The sequence below is a fragment of the Nyctereutes procyonoides genome, unplaced genomic scaffold, assembly GCF_905146905.1.
Source record: "Nyctereutes procyonoides isolate TBG_1078 unplaced genomic scaffold, NYPRO_anot_genome, whole genome shotgun sequence".
NCBI classification, from domain to species: domain Eukaryota; kingdom Metazoa; phylum Chordata; class Mammalia; order Carnivora; family Canidae; genus Nyctereutes; species Nyctereutes procyonoides.
In genome coordinates, this window is record NW_026575146.1 from 29,934,082 (window position 1) to 29,949,252 (window position 15,171).

General features: G+C 37.6%; 1 protein-coding gene across 2 annotated transcripts in view; it reads left to right on the plus strand.

Annotated features, from left to right (window-relative positions):
- The window catches only part of NKAIN2 (sodium/potassium transporting ATPase interacting 2), a 967,202-nt gene that overhangs the window by 784,674 nt on the left and 167,357 nt on the right, over positions 1-15,171 (plus strand). For both annotated transcript variants that reach the window (XM_055309568.1, XM_055309569.1), the window contains exon 4: positions 9,045-9,245. In XM_055309568.1, coding sequence (XP_055165543.1) covers positions 9,045-9,245 — 201 coding nt within the window. The remainder of the gene's footprint in view (positions 1-9,044; positions 9,246-15,171) is intronic.

The following is a 15,171-nucleotide window of genomic DNA, read 5'->3' on the forward strand; positions in this document are numbered from 1 at the left end:
TTTAAGTTCATCACGTAGCAGGATAAAACACATCTTTGGAGTTGGTAGATAGGAGCTTCCTTATGTTCTGGGCTGCGTTCCTACATATGCAACATCCATTCAACCTGTTAAATAAAGTGCATTTGTAATTTTTTCTTATCTTCTCAAATCTATATTTGCTCAGCTTCTTGTTTTTGGCATCTTGAACAATATGATTTGCTTCCACTGATTTTCATATGTTACCAGGATAAATTTAGCATTTGGGGTTTTTATATGTAGATTTGCATAGATCTATGCATATCTTAACAGAAAAACACAGCTATATTTAGGGCTGGGATATTAAGTTCACCAGCAGGAAACAAGCCACGGATGATGACAATTTTTAAGACTTCTTCAGCGTTTCCTATGAATTGATACCCATATGTAGATATTGGCAATAAGATATAGAATGATGCTTTCTGGCGTTATTTTAAACTGTAACCCAGTGTATAGTGGCTGTAAATAAATAAGAGTTCATTGAAAAAAAAAAGTGATTCTTGGTCTCAAACATAGCTTTTCCCACTATCCCAACACCTGCATCATCTGCTAACACAGAATATCATTCAATCACAAGATTTCCTAACTACCTCTCTGAGTCCTAACAACTAAATATGTAAGCTTTTTTTTTTTTTTTTGAGAGAGAGAGAGAGAGTGAAAGAGCAGGGGAGAGGGAGGGGGCGTGGGGGGTGGAGAGAGAATCTCAAGCAGGCTCCGTGCTCAATGGAGACCCCTCCCGGGGCTCAGTCTCAGAACCTGAAATCATGACCCCAGCCAACATCAAGAGTCAGCTGCTTAACCAGCAGAGCCAGCCAAGTGCCCCTAAATGTGTATGCTTTTATTAGTATATTTTGACCTCCCAGAGCATTGTTGTTTTAAAATTTTCTTCTTTCCATTAAATGTGCTTGCTGTCATTCCTCTAATATCATGGCCAGAAGTATGTTTTAAAGTAAGAAGAAGAGCAGGCTGACTTGTTCCCATTCTTCCTCTGACTACTGAAAGCAGCTGTTTGAGTCCTGCCTCCCTGGGCCCACGTAGAACTCAGGACGATAGTCTGGGCTGAAGAAGGTCAAGCATTTGAATTTATGGCATGAGTACTCATCACCTCCGTAATGACTGTTGTCTAAAACAACACCTGTACTGATCTCCATCATGTTTCCTGCACTGCCTCAGCCTGATCCTACAACAGACTAACATTTATTGCAATACCTCTTGGTTCCTGCTTGATGGTACTGACATCTTGTTGTTGCTCAAAAATCTTTCCATAAGCCGGGTTGTTTTGTTCTGGCATGTAAGTCCCTGCTCAAACCAGCCCAATCAAGATCTTCCCAAACTATTTTATACTACTGCTCCTTCTCACAAACCCTTACCTCATAAAATTAAGGCTACTTAAATATACAGGTTCTTAAATATACAAAACTTATAGCTCTGCTATTTTTATTTTTCAAGCCCTCTACTTAAAATAGTCTTCCCCTCAGGCTGTGGGCCTCGGCAAGCCTGGCTTTTTTTCAGCACCCGATAGAGTTCCCACACTCTTTAGGAAGCTGTCCCACCAGTGTACACAGGCATCACACCCTCCAAAAGTCCTGTGCATAGATTGTTCATGCCTCTCTTCAGGTACTTATCAGATATTTCCTTCCATTGTACATTATCTTTATACCTTGTCTTCTCAAAAAGAGACAGTAAACCCCATAAAGTTAGGGATCACATCTTCTGTTGCTTTACATCTTTATAGCTTTGCATATAGGATATGAATAATTTACTATGTGTTAGCAACTATGCTGCTAACTGTAACCTAATTGCCTTATTTCAAAGTGCAGTTTCTAGCCCTTCTGACAGTGACTAAGCAGTCTAGAAATGAGAAAGTATCCATTTTCAGTATTATTCCAAAAGAACTAAGTCATAGAAAACTCCAAGAATCTAAGAAAACATTTCAGATTTTTTAAACTGCAACTGACAATTTCTCTCCCACTCCCCACCTTCTAATCTCTGCAATATATTCTCCATCACTTACTCTTGAACAGACATAGGCATGTATGCTCTCCTTCAAATGCCATAAAACTGTGAAAATAAGTTTTAGCCCTTTATTGAAATTTCGAGATGTTACTAGTATCTTTTACTCATTTGCTTGTCAATTTTTGTTTAATCAAATGTTTATTTGTTGAGCAATTAGGGTTCTTGTGTTGACCTGAATGCTTATAGCTTCTGCCAGAAGTGACTTTTTAGTGCTAATAACAGCTTTCATGTAACACATCTGACCCTGTTATTTCAAAAATTGACATGACCAATGATGGGGTTCTTCCATCTGAACGTTTTGGAGACTTACTAAGGAAACATATAAATATATTGATACAAAGGATTTTTTTGTCATTATACTGATCTGAAAATATAATTATGAAAGTTTTCTTTAGATTTAAAATTTTTAAGATCTTAAAATTATGAGACCATTTGTATGGTTTTCAATATGAATCTGTGCAGAATTCACAAGATTTGCTTTGTGGTTTACTCTCTTATTTTGTGCTATCAAGACTTGTTCTTTGTCTGAAAAGTTCTTATAGTTTGAGCTCAAACTTACAAAATAAATGCGAATTAAATAACCTATTGATTATGTATGGAGCAGATCACAGAGAAATTTCTGTTGCATTGAAAAGGGAACTTTAAGACCTTTCTGTTATTTGCTTTATACAGATAATAGAAGGAATTTATATACAAGGAATTTATATTTTGTGGTTAAAATAATGCACACATGCACATAAAAAAAGTTCTTTAACAGGAAGATAAATGAGAATATAAGATAATGCCAGGAATCTTCCAGTTAATGATTGTTGGTTGAAGATATGCACTTATTTACATTTCATTTCTAAACTCTATAGTGATATTAAAGTGATATTGAAGAATAAAAAATTACAAACTAACAGTAAAAGAGAATAAGAGGAGGGTGAAAAGGATAAGAGGTATCAACAGTTTTTGGAAGACAGAAAGTAGATGGATGATTGGCAAGTGACTTAGTAGAGTGGAAAAACCTAAAGTTTATGAACATGTGGAGGAGGGTTCCAATATACAGATTTGACCTATAAATCCCTTCATAAGTCAGGATTTAGAAGTAGGCAGAGTGTGTGAGGTGCAGGACTGGAAATGGGAATGGACTGAATAATCTGTTCAAGGAGAAATTAGATTGCCGCAGGCTCTTCTTTTAATGTATACAGTCAGGCTTCTCCTCTGGACAAGTGAGACTCCTGAGACACAAGCAAGCATGAACTAAATTTCAGAACACATGAGGATTACCTTAAAGACTGCATATTGGTTTGGTGGGAAGTGCATGCAATGTAGCAAAACCAGCAACTCCTCCCCAGTTCAGCACAAGCGTTCTGTGGTCTGGCACCTGCCCTGCCCCATTAGTAGACTGGAAGACACAGAACAAAGACCTACAGATCCATACAGGTCTAGCCTTTGGGGGCACTGCCCAGTCATCATATGTGAAGGATACTAACTGACTACCCCACTAGTGCATAATAACTGCCAATCAAGCTTTACTTTCTCTTCTTGGATATCAAAGAACAACCAGAAATTGCCAGACTTTTAATGAAAGACTCCCAACAGGAAATGCCAAAGACAAAAATAAGAGTAACAGAAAATCTTCAGGGCATTCCTACTAGCTACTACCTCTGCTGGGGATATGCTTCCCTATCTTTGCTATACTTCACTTAGGACTCTCTTAACACAAAATATTAGGAGATTTTTTTTTTTTTTGGTTTACCATTATAATTAAAATAGTGTTACACTCCCCCTGTAACTCTATTCTTGGTTATCCTGTTTCTTGACTTGAATTTATTTTCTGCCATATGTTAATTGCTACACTGATACTTTTACATATCCATGCATTTTTTTTGGTCCATTTTCCCCATTGCATGATGAACACTCATAAAGGCAGGAATGTTGCATATGGCACATAGTAGATGCTTGATAATTATTTTATTTACTTATTTATCTACTTATTTGTTTAGTAAAAAAAACAGATAAAGCAAAACCAATGTAGGAAACACAATTTTTAAAAATAATAATTCAGAAAACTAAGAAAAGTTATATCCCAGAAACAATTAAAAAATATTAGCTATGCAAAAGCAACAATTAGAGAAGAATAATTAGCTCTTAAATATTCAAAGTATTAAAAATAAAGTGTATAGTCCAATATCACACTGGGAGGAATTGGTAAAGAAAATCTCCAAGAAAGTCAAGAGAAATGTAAGGTACAAGCAGTGGGAAAGAAAAGATAAGAATATAATAGTCAATCCTGGAAGTCAAATGTCTAACTAACAGAAATTTCTATAGTAACAGGAAAAGTAGAGGGGAGGGAACAATTTAAGATAAAATGCAAGAATGTTTCCTGGAATGGAAGGAACAGTCTCATGATTAAAGACCCTCCAAATGCTCTATATACTAAATGAAAGGAAAAAAAAAAAAGCCTTCTAGAACTTCAGAAGCTGAAACTAAAAGATTGTCTGCTTAGATAAACTTCAAAAATATAATATGCAACTAAAATAAGTTAGAGTGCATGCACATTTTATTTTTTTCATTTTAAATTTATTATTTGAGTATAGTTGACACACAGTGTTACGTTAAGTTGAGGTGTACAATATAGTGATTTCTTATCTCTATACATTATGCTGTGCTCACCACTAGGGTAGCTACCATCTATCCCCATACAACACTAGTGCAGTATCATTGGCTGTATTGTGTATACTGTACCTTTTACTCCCATGACTTATTCACTCCATAACTGGAAGCCTGTATCTCCCACTCCCTTTCACCCATTTTGCCTAACCCCTCTATCCCATCTCCCTTCTGGCAACCATCAGTTCTCTTATTTTCAATGCTGATTTGGCTTTTTGTTTCCTTGTTTATTCATTTGTTTTGGTTTCTTAGATTCCACATGAGTGAAACACACATTTAAAAACCTAAAACCAATATTTTATATTATTAATGAATATGTAAACATGTAGTAAAACTACAAAACACTTTCATGAGAACATTAATCCAAAATCATGATGGTAATTAGCTATGGAGAAGGAGAGAGAGAAATAACACTTAGGAGGAATACAGAGGAGGTGTTATTTATATGTATAAAATAGTATTAAAAAATGACAGCAAGCAAATAAAGCATAACATTCAATGAGGCTGGGTGATGAATATAATGATACTGCTGTAATACTCTCTATACTTTTCAATATTTTTGAAATATTTCACTATTTAAGACAAAACAATGTAAGAGATCAGAAAAAAAGAAAACAGATCACATTTAAAAATTGCAGGAAACAAAATGGTATCAGATTTCTTAACTGTAATAATAGAAATCGGAAGATGAAAGAGAAATATTCACCCACTCTGAGAGAAAATCATCTTCAACCAAGAAGCATATAACCAGCCAAAATATCAATCAATTAATATAAATGCTGAATGAAAACACCTAAGGCTTAACATCATTTGCCTATTCTAGGAAACTAGTGAATTTTGTACTCTGTTAAACAAGAGAGAAAACCTATTAAAAGGCATGAGACCGGTTAAGAAAAATTGCACTGGGCAGTTGTGAAAAATGGCAGGACAGGTTTTCTTAACTGCTATAGTAAGGAAGAGAGATGTCAGTATAGAACTGAACTCAACTCCAAGTGAAATAGGCGAGAAACATTTTATTTATGACTGTTGCAACAGGGAGAGAAATTCAACTCAATTTCACTGAAACAAAAGTTGAGAGGATTTGTAAGTGCTGGGGTGAGCTAATGGAACAGTACCTGAGGACATTCTGAGGAGGTTAGTCAATGTAATTAGGCCATCTGTGTTTGTTAATTGTTGCTTCTCAGAGTTAAGCTTCTATCCATCCACAGAGACTGAGAGATACAGATGCTATCTTTCTTGACAATTACATTGCAAAGAAATGGCTCCCAGGGCATTGAGAAAGACCTTCTTGAGTTTTAGAAAATTTACATCTTGAAGGAGCAAAGGAAGAATTTATAATTGAAAGTTTTCTAAAGAAAATGCTTTAAGGGGGCACCTGAGTGGCTCAGTCTGTTATGTGTCTGCCTTTGGCTCAGGTCATGATCTCAGGACCCTGGAATGGAGCCCTATATTGGGCTCCCTGCTGAGTGGGGAATCTGTTTCTCTCTCTGCCCCTCCCCCTACTCATGTGCTCTCTCACTCTCTCTCTGTCTCTCAAATAAATAAAATCTTAAAAAAAAAAGAAAAAGAAAGAAAGAAAGAAAGAAAGAAGAAAAAGAAAGAAAGAAGAAAAGAAAAGAAAGAAAAGAAAAGAAAAGAAAGAAAGAAAAGAAAGAAAAGAAAAGAAAAGAAAAGAAAGAAAAGAAAAGAAAAGCAAAGAAAAGAAAAGAAAAGAAAAGAAAAGAAAAGAAAAGAAAAGAAAATGCTCCTAGGAAAGTGAGGTCAAGGCCTATACTCAGGAAGAAACCTGTTTCATCAAACTGAAGGGAATGTCAGGATCATCTTAGTCACACAGGAAAGTGGGGAGCCAACATAAGAGAGAGCTAATGATATTAAATGAAGTCCCATGTCCAACTTTATGCATCAGTTGCATAGAGCTGATGAGAACAGAAGCCTGTGGGATTCCAGTTCAGAGGTCCATAGGAAAAAACAGACAAAAAAGGAATTAATTGGTTCTAAAGTGTTAGAATATGTAGAAGTTAATATTGAATGAGTTTTTATGGTACTGTTGGTCAGCTGAAAAACAATTAGTGATAGAAACAGTACAGAAAGATAGTGAAAAATATGCCGCAGAAATGTAAAGGAATCGATAACAAAGATAACTGGAAAATTCCCAAATACTTGGTAATTAAAGGTATATTTCTAAAGACCAAGTGGATCAAAAAAGAAATCTCGAGAGAAGCTAAAACTTATATTGAATGAATAAAATGAAAATACAGCTCATCAAACTATGGAATGCAGTGAAAGCAGTGCGTAGAAGGAAATTTATAGAATTGAATGCTTATATTAAAAAAGAAGAAAGATCGAAAATCAATAACCAAGCTTCCATCTTAAGGTACTAGAAAAAAAGGGGCAAATTTAATCCAAAGTAAACAGAAAGAAAGAAATAATAAAAAATAGAGCAGAAATAAAATCCAAAACAGGAAAACAATGGAGAAAATCAATTAAATCAAAAGCTGGTTCTTTGAAAAGATCGATAAAATTGCTAAGTCTTCAGCCAGGCTAACTAAGAAGAAACTAGAAAAGACACAAATTACTAATATCAGAAATGAAAGAGGGGGCATCAGTACAGATCCCCTGAACGTTGAAAGGATAATAAAGGAATATTATTAACAACTATATGTCCACAAATTTAATAACCTAAATAACCTTGACAAATTCCTTCAGAGACACAATATGCCAAAACTCACACGAGAAGAAATGAAAATCTTAATAGGCCTATATATTTTAAAGAAATTGAATCAATAATTAATAACTTTCCAAAACAGAAAACATCAGGCCTAGCTGGATTCAGTGGTAAATCTATCAAACATTTAAGAAATCATACCAATTTTCCACAATCTCTTACAGAAGATAGAAGCAGATGGAAAACTTTCTAATTCATTCCGTGAAGCAAGCATTAACCTAATACCAAAACCAGACCCAGACATTACAGGAAATGAAAAGTACAGATCAATACCTCTTGCAAATATAGATGCAAATATCCTCAACAAAATATTAGTAAAATGAATCCGACAGTGTATGAGAAGGATTACACACCACTACCAAGAGGGATCTATGTCAGATTTGCAAAGCTGATTCAACATTCAAAAACCAATTAATGTAACCAAGAAGTAAAGACACTTTTTGTTTGACCATTTGCAGGTAGCTCCACCCACAGGCTTTGGTTTAAGATTTATCAGGCCTGAGTCAGAAACTAGTCTGCTCTATCTCCCAGGTGGCAAGGGAGCTTTTGTCAGTAGGCTGGAAAGAAAGAAAATTTACTTATCCCCTTCTAGGAATCAGGTATCTCATAGCTTAGCTCGCTCTAGAGGAACCACCCTTCCAATCTCCAAAGCCCCTGGCCACTTCAGCTGAACCCTTTCATGAATTCAGTGTGAGTGAGTGTTCAAGGCTGCAAAACCTGATTTCAGATATTTTCTATGCAGGATCTGCCTAATTAATCCAGCACCTCATTTCGAAGTGAGAATAGTTGGCCTTTATTATCTTGTAGCACTATCACCAGTAGTGAAATGATTCCATTTTCTACCACTGACGCTCTGGGTTAAGATTCATTTTCCCTTGACTTGCTGTAACAGAGTGTGTTTGCTGTTTTCCTTTTAGTCATTCTCTTTCTGAAAGACAACATGTGTCTCTATGCTATTAATACCTCTATGCTTGTGTATGTGATTACAAGCTCTCCAGTGCAGAAATCTACCTTCTATTCCATTTATAGCTACCCATCACCTAGGACGCTGAACTTCATCTAAAGAGTTGACTTATTCTCTCCAACCTTCAAGAATTTGCTAATATTTCCTAAGAAATATTATGACCAAGTTATATTATGTTTCGTTAAAAAAAGGTCTTACAAATTTTAGCTTTAGCCACATTATGAAAAAGTGTGCCAAATTGAAGTTAACTTTAATATTTAAATGTATAAAAACGTAAATATTCTGAGTTTGAAAAAGTAGCTGATTTAAAATAAGACGAACTTCACATGATAAAATAGAGCGAATCGCTCCTTTTGTAATATTTACAAGTCCTCAAAAGTAAGGACTCTTCGGTGTTACAATTAATGTCAGTCACTGATAAGTTTACTAATAAATATTTTTATTTATATTATTGTGGTCAGGCAAACTTGACAAGTGGAATTTATAGACACATAACTCTCAAGTGGAACTAATAGTTTTACTTGGGATGTTTCCTTTATGTCCATAAAATATGGTGAGGGGAGGGGGGAAAAACCCCACATTTCCAATCAGAAAGCTCCAAGTCAGTCCCAGATAAGCTGAGTGACATCTATAAAGTAATTCTCATCCTTATAAATTGCCTTCTTGCAGGAAACAGACCTTATCCTGACTTTTAATATTTCAATGCACCGATCTTGGTGGATGGAGAATGGACCAGGATGTATGGTGACATCAGTGACACCTGCACCAGACTGGGCCCCAGAAGACCATCGCTACATCACGGTCTCAGGGTGTTTTCTGGAGTACCAGTACATAGAAGTGGCTCATAGTTCCCTCCAGATTGTCCTCGCAGTAAGTGTTGACAGCCAACCACTCCTTCTAGTGCTTGTTTTATTTCCATGCAAATTGAGTGCACACAAATGGAATCTGTGAATAAAGCGTGGCTATTTGCTTTTTTCCAATTAATGCCCCCTTCTATAGGGATTTTTCAGATTAAATCAGGGCTCAGTAAAAGGTCATCAATCAGTAAATCTATAAATAGGCTTTGGTGTCCTCAGCATTTTATGTAAGAAATCCAACCAGTCAAGGTTTGATCATTTGATTTTTGGTGATAAGACTTTTCCAAGGATTCCTGCAGAGAGATGAGAGAGTCTTCACAACTAATGTGCTACAGTGCCTTAATTTATAAGATTTCAATAGATATTTTCCCCCGGTGCTTCTTTGTCTCCATGCTGCTAGCCCTAGGAATTCTCTTCTCCATTTGCCCATAATCTTCTTCCTAGATTTTCTCAAAGTACAATGCATTTCATTATCTTTTATCATTTCCCTTCTTTTTCAAAACAGTTCAGCTTTTCATAAACTCTACTTCTAGGACTCTCGTGCCTCCACTTTTCATATTAAGCTGATAAAGAACCTTCCCTCCACCAAGGGGCAGTAGGAGTTATAAATGATTCCTTTGTGTTTGTGCATAGTATTTATAGAGCATACTTGTGTAAGATATGCCTGTTATATAAAACATATTATGCTATGGGGCGCCTGGGTGATTCAGTCAGCTGAGCATCTCACTCTTGATTTCGGCCCAGGTCATGATCTTGGGGTTGTGGGATCAAACCCTATGTCAAGCTCCCCACTAAGTAGGGAGTCTGCTGGGTGTTCTCTCTCTCCCTCTGTGCCTCCCCTGACTCGTGCTCTCTCTCTTTCAAATAAATATTATTATATTATTTTATGTTGTATCAGTATGGCAGAGATTTAAAAAAAAACACATCATTTTCTCAAAAAGAACTTTCACTAAGGCTAAATACATAATTTTGTAGGACTTTATAATGGCAATATTATTACACATGCCTCCATATATATGGTACGGATCCTATATGTACAGATCTACATATATTTTTCTTAGACTCCATATACATCTGCAACTTCTGTGCATAGCCTTAAAATTGTTAATAATAAATAATACACATAGAATCTGCTTTTTGCCTCTTGATTCTATTAATTACATTCAAAATGATGTTAACTCATGATTCTTAAATAACAAGACATAACGCATTCTGGATAGAATAGCATCATGTAGTTCGCATAAAATTCTTCTGGAACTAATAAAACCATGTGACTGTGTGGATGTTAGATTATGTAACTAATAGATAGTTATTAGATTTTTTTAAATGAAGAATATATATACACACACACACATATACATACACAAACACACACATAAATTACAGTAGGCTAAGTATTCTGTACTAGTGAACATGACCAAATCATTATTACTAAAAACCATAAAGGCTTATTCTTATGGATCAGTAGATATTTCTCCCAATAATTGTCACAAAGAGAAGGTCGGTGGAGCAGCCACTGTCTCAGTCACCATGGGTTGCCATGCCAGAGAGTACTGATAGATCTGGAGTATCTACCTTGGCACAAAAATACTTCACCTTGGGAAGAGAAGCTCACTGTTCACAGTTCATTGTCTAGAACTGGTCACATAGTCCCAGCCAACAGTAAAAGGGCCAAGAAGGAGAGAGAATGTAAATTTGGGGAAATCTGCGTGAACGATTGACACAGAATTTGAATCCCGTTTTGACTAAAAGCATTGAGTGATGATCTCCCTTGAATACATGCAACCTGAGACACTTTTTAACAAATACACTCCTCTGCCGTACTCTTAAACCCTAAAACGTTAGTTATTTTGAAATAAAGGTAAGTTAGATCTGATGGGATGAAAAAAGTCATTCCATTATTTAAAATCCATTTGGGTGAAGTACTTATTCTCACAAAGGGAAAAAAATAAAATGTTTCTGATATTTCAGGACAGATAATGTGTTAGAGAGGGAGTCTTTTTTTTTTTTAAGGTTTTTATTTATTTATTCAAGACAGACACACACACACACACACAGAGAGAGAGAGAGAGAGAGGCAGAGACACAGGCAGAGAGAGAAACAGGCTCCATGCAGGGAGCCTGATGTGGGCCTTGATCTTGGGTCTCCAGGATCATACCCCGGGCTGAAGGCAGCACCAAACCGCTGGGCCATCGGGGCTGCCCTAGAGAGGGAGTTTTGATAAAACATTCCCTCATTGGAAGTTCCTTATTTACTGTATCCATACATTTTGGAAAACTTCCACTTAGGCATCAAGGATATAGTTTCTGTGCATGGAAAGTTCTATAAGATTGTTTTAGACAGTTCGTTGAATTAATATGTGTATGTATAAGCTATACTCAGAGATTTAATAAACCCACATAAAGTTTTAGCACATGAGCTATTTGATGATGATGATAATAATAATAATAATAATAGACATGAGGCTGACATACAGCCCAAAATAAAATCATCTTTAAATGCAAAGAGGCAAGAGGGCAAAGAAGATGGAAGGAGTGTCCCTAAGAGCAGATGTGACTGATCATGCAAGCTCCTGGCTCCCATTGCTGTCTCCACGGCCCTATTTGAGTAGAGAAATAGCTTGAGCAAGCTATCCCAGGTTGTGGTGTCTTTCCTCTCCCCTTCCCACCTGGTCTTCTCCGCCGGGGTGGGCGTCTCTCTTGGGCAGTGCTGACTGTAGGTCAACTGAGAGTCGGTTCTCAAGAGTATACCCAAGCCAGTTACTTGGAGAATTCTCAAGACCCTTTCTGTCTTGGGGCTTGCTGTTGTCTAGCCGGCCTTGGGCTGAAAGTGTCTGCTGCACAGAAAACCTAACATATCTTAACTGGCGTTGTCGAGTGGACACCGAAATGGGACTTCCCATGGATTTGCTCTGCCTACTGGTTGGAAGCCTCCCAACTGGGTTTTCCTGTATCATTCTGATCACTTCTGCCATCGTGATTGAGACAGGAGAGGGCATCTAGAAGTTCCGCTCCTCCCCTTTTCATGTGACCCAAATGACCCCCCGCCCAAGACAATCCAACATTCATTCCATTCGGGTCCAGTGAATGCTTCCTGACTGCTTGTCCACTGCTGGCATCCTGAGAAACAAATGGCCTTGACAGTGTCACAGTCAGAAATAGGGTGACGTTTCTCAGGATACAAACCAGGTGACATGGGTGCATTTTGGGGAACGTACGTGGTAGACAAAGGATACAGTTTGTGCAGATTCTGGCATATTCTTCGCTCCACCCCGCTTTCTGCAAAGTCAGCTAACCATCTGCTTCTCCTAGTTTCCACCGGTCTCTGAAGGTGCCCTCTCTTCCAGGATGTCTGCCTGGGATCTGCTTTCCCAAACTGCTGCCCTCCCAGCTCCTGCTCTCGGCTCACTCTGAATCTCTCTAGCTCGTGTCCCCCAACTTCACCCAGTCTTCCCTTCACAGGCTCCTGGCCCCCGGCGATCCTGTCACCCTTTTGTGCCAATCGACTCCTAGCTGATTGGGAAATGAGCATTCACAAAGCCCACACTTGCATCGCACACACAGGAGAGACCTTCCACCCACAGCCAGAGGAGGACGAGTACAATAACCACATAACTGGGAAGAGGGGCTGTGAATCCCACAGCCTCCAGCAGAGTGGAGAGGACAGCCAGGGCACTGTCACAATGAGCCAGGTGTGACACTTGGAGGCTTCTCCTCCCTCAGCAGCATTTTCTTCTACTTAGTATCAGATATCGCCCTCAAAAGGAATACAGGTGTGCACAGCTTTAATAATAATAATAAAAACATCCACACTTACAAAACAGATCAAATAAATATGTATGGGAAGAGCCTGGAAGGAGATCACCTACAGAGACCACGTTGTTGGCATTACAAGAGAATTAAGCTGATTTCTTCAAACAACGTATGATTGCAAATATAGGGTTTACCAAATGTGTTCGCAGGAATTTAATCTTTTGATTTCCCTAACAGTCCTGTGAGGCCTGCAAGACAGGCTGAAAGCCTTTCCCCAGATGTCTTAGCTGGGAAAGAGGGAGGACAGACATGCTGACCTAAGTTCTTCCCTGGCACCAAGGCTGGAAGTCGATGGCAGTCTGCAGGCCAGCAGCAGCTGGTTGGAGTTGGACTCCTGAAACCCCCAAATTCAGAGTTCTTCAGTAGCACAGAATGCCATGACCACGTGGCCACTCTGTGGGGGGTGAGGGGAGTGGAGGTGTGTGTGCCTCACCCCTGCTGTGCACACATTGCACCTCACTTCCCATGGCTAAGGGGAAACCATGAAAATGGAGGGTGTTTTCCAAGGAAACGTAAATAAATGAAGCTTTAAGGGAAAATATTTATAGCAGTACTGAAGGAACTTTATATTTTAAAATATATGTTACGGTTTCAAATGATACGTTGGTAAAAACAAAACCAAAAACAAAACCAAACAAAAAAACAGAAACAAATAATTCCTGGTTTTTCTGCTTACCCCCAGAGAACCATGATCTCTAAAATGTAAGATAAACCTCTCCAACCAAAATTGCTGGGTTTTGTTTTCCTTTATTTCCTTTACTTCCAGCACACTTCTAAGTTCACAGCAGGTTGATGATTAATATTTTTAGGATTCCAGCAGAGGATATTGGTAAAAACTTTAATAAGCTTACTGTTTTTCAGAGCTGTAACAATTGGCTGAGGAACCATGTACAAATTAGCAGGGACATCATAGATGACTTTAGGAAAGCTTCTGATACCTGGGGCTCTGTTCACAGCTAAAAATAGGATCACTGTCAGGTTCAACCTTCAGTCATACCTATTCCCTATTCAGAAAACTTTGCATTTTTAGAGTACAAAAAATGATGGAAGTCATTGTTTAACAGATTGTGGTTAAAAAAAATTTTTTTTTTTAAGATGAAACATGTGCCTTCACATGGATGGAGCCACAGACATCTCCAATTATTCCCAATTAACGATAGATATATTTGATATTTGACTTGTTAAGACTTACCAACAATACGATTGGTGAGGAGCTTTCAAAACTTCGAAATCCTTTAGCCAAGTTAATCCAGGATTGTGCTGGGAATGGCGCAGAAGCATTCCTTTGGATGTTGCTGAAGTGCATGGCGCAGGGATGAAAATGAGCTGCCTGACTGCTCCCGCTGCTCTTTACTGCCTTCTTTAATTTGGAAAGAACATATTCACAAAGATTTGGTTGTCAGAGATTTGGGTTCTCATCTTAATGTAGCTTACGGCATTGATATTAAATGGTAAATAGTAAATCTGAGCTGTAAACTTGCATCGTCTTGATGGGGCTACATGTTTTTATTTTTTTATTTTTATTTTTTTGGCTACATGTTTTTAAATGAAAGAAGATGAATTCCAAATCACAGTGGCATTCAAATTTCGTTGGACGGATTTCAAAGACTATGATGTCTCTTTAAAAGATATTACTACTTATTATATGCCAAAATAAATAGTGCTCTTGCAGCTATTTAAAACTAGTAATGAGAGGGTGCCTGGCTGGTTCAGTTGGTAGAGCATAGGACTCTTGATCTCAGGCTCATGAGTTTGAGCCCCATGCTGGGTACGGAGATGACTTTAAAAACAATAAAATGCATTTTAAACAAATAAAAAAATAAATGAATGATGAAAATATCAAGCATCAAATGTAACTTTTCAAGTGAATTCTTAAAAATTCAGGCTATATGGGATTGGAAATGCTTAAAGGCATTTAAGCATTAAACTACTCTAAAACAAAGGTTCTTAATGCTGCTTGAGAATAGAAATGATTTACTCACTTGTTTCAAGGCTTACCATAAACATGACCTACTTCTGGAAAGTCTGGGCCCTAGGTGGGTGTACTTTTGAAAATTTTCACCAGAGATATCAGTGCCTTCTCTTTCTCCTCACTACTGATCCCTCTAATTTTCCTGAATTGCTCAG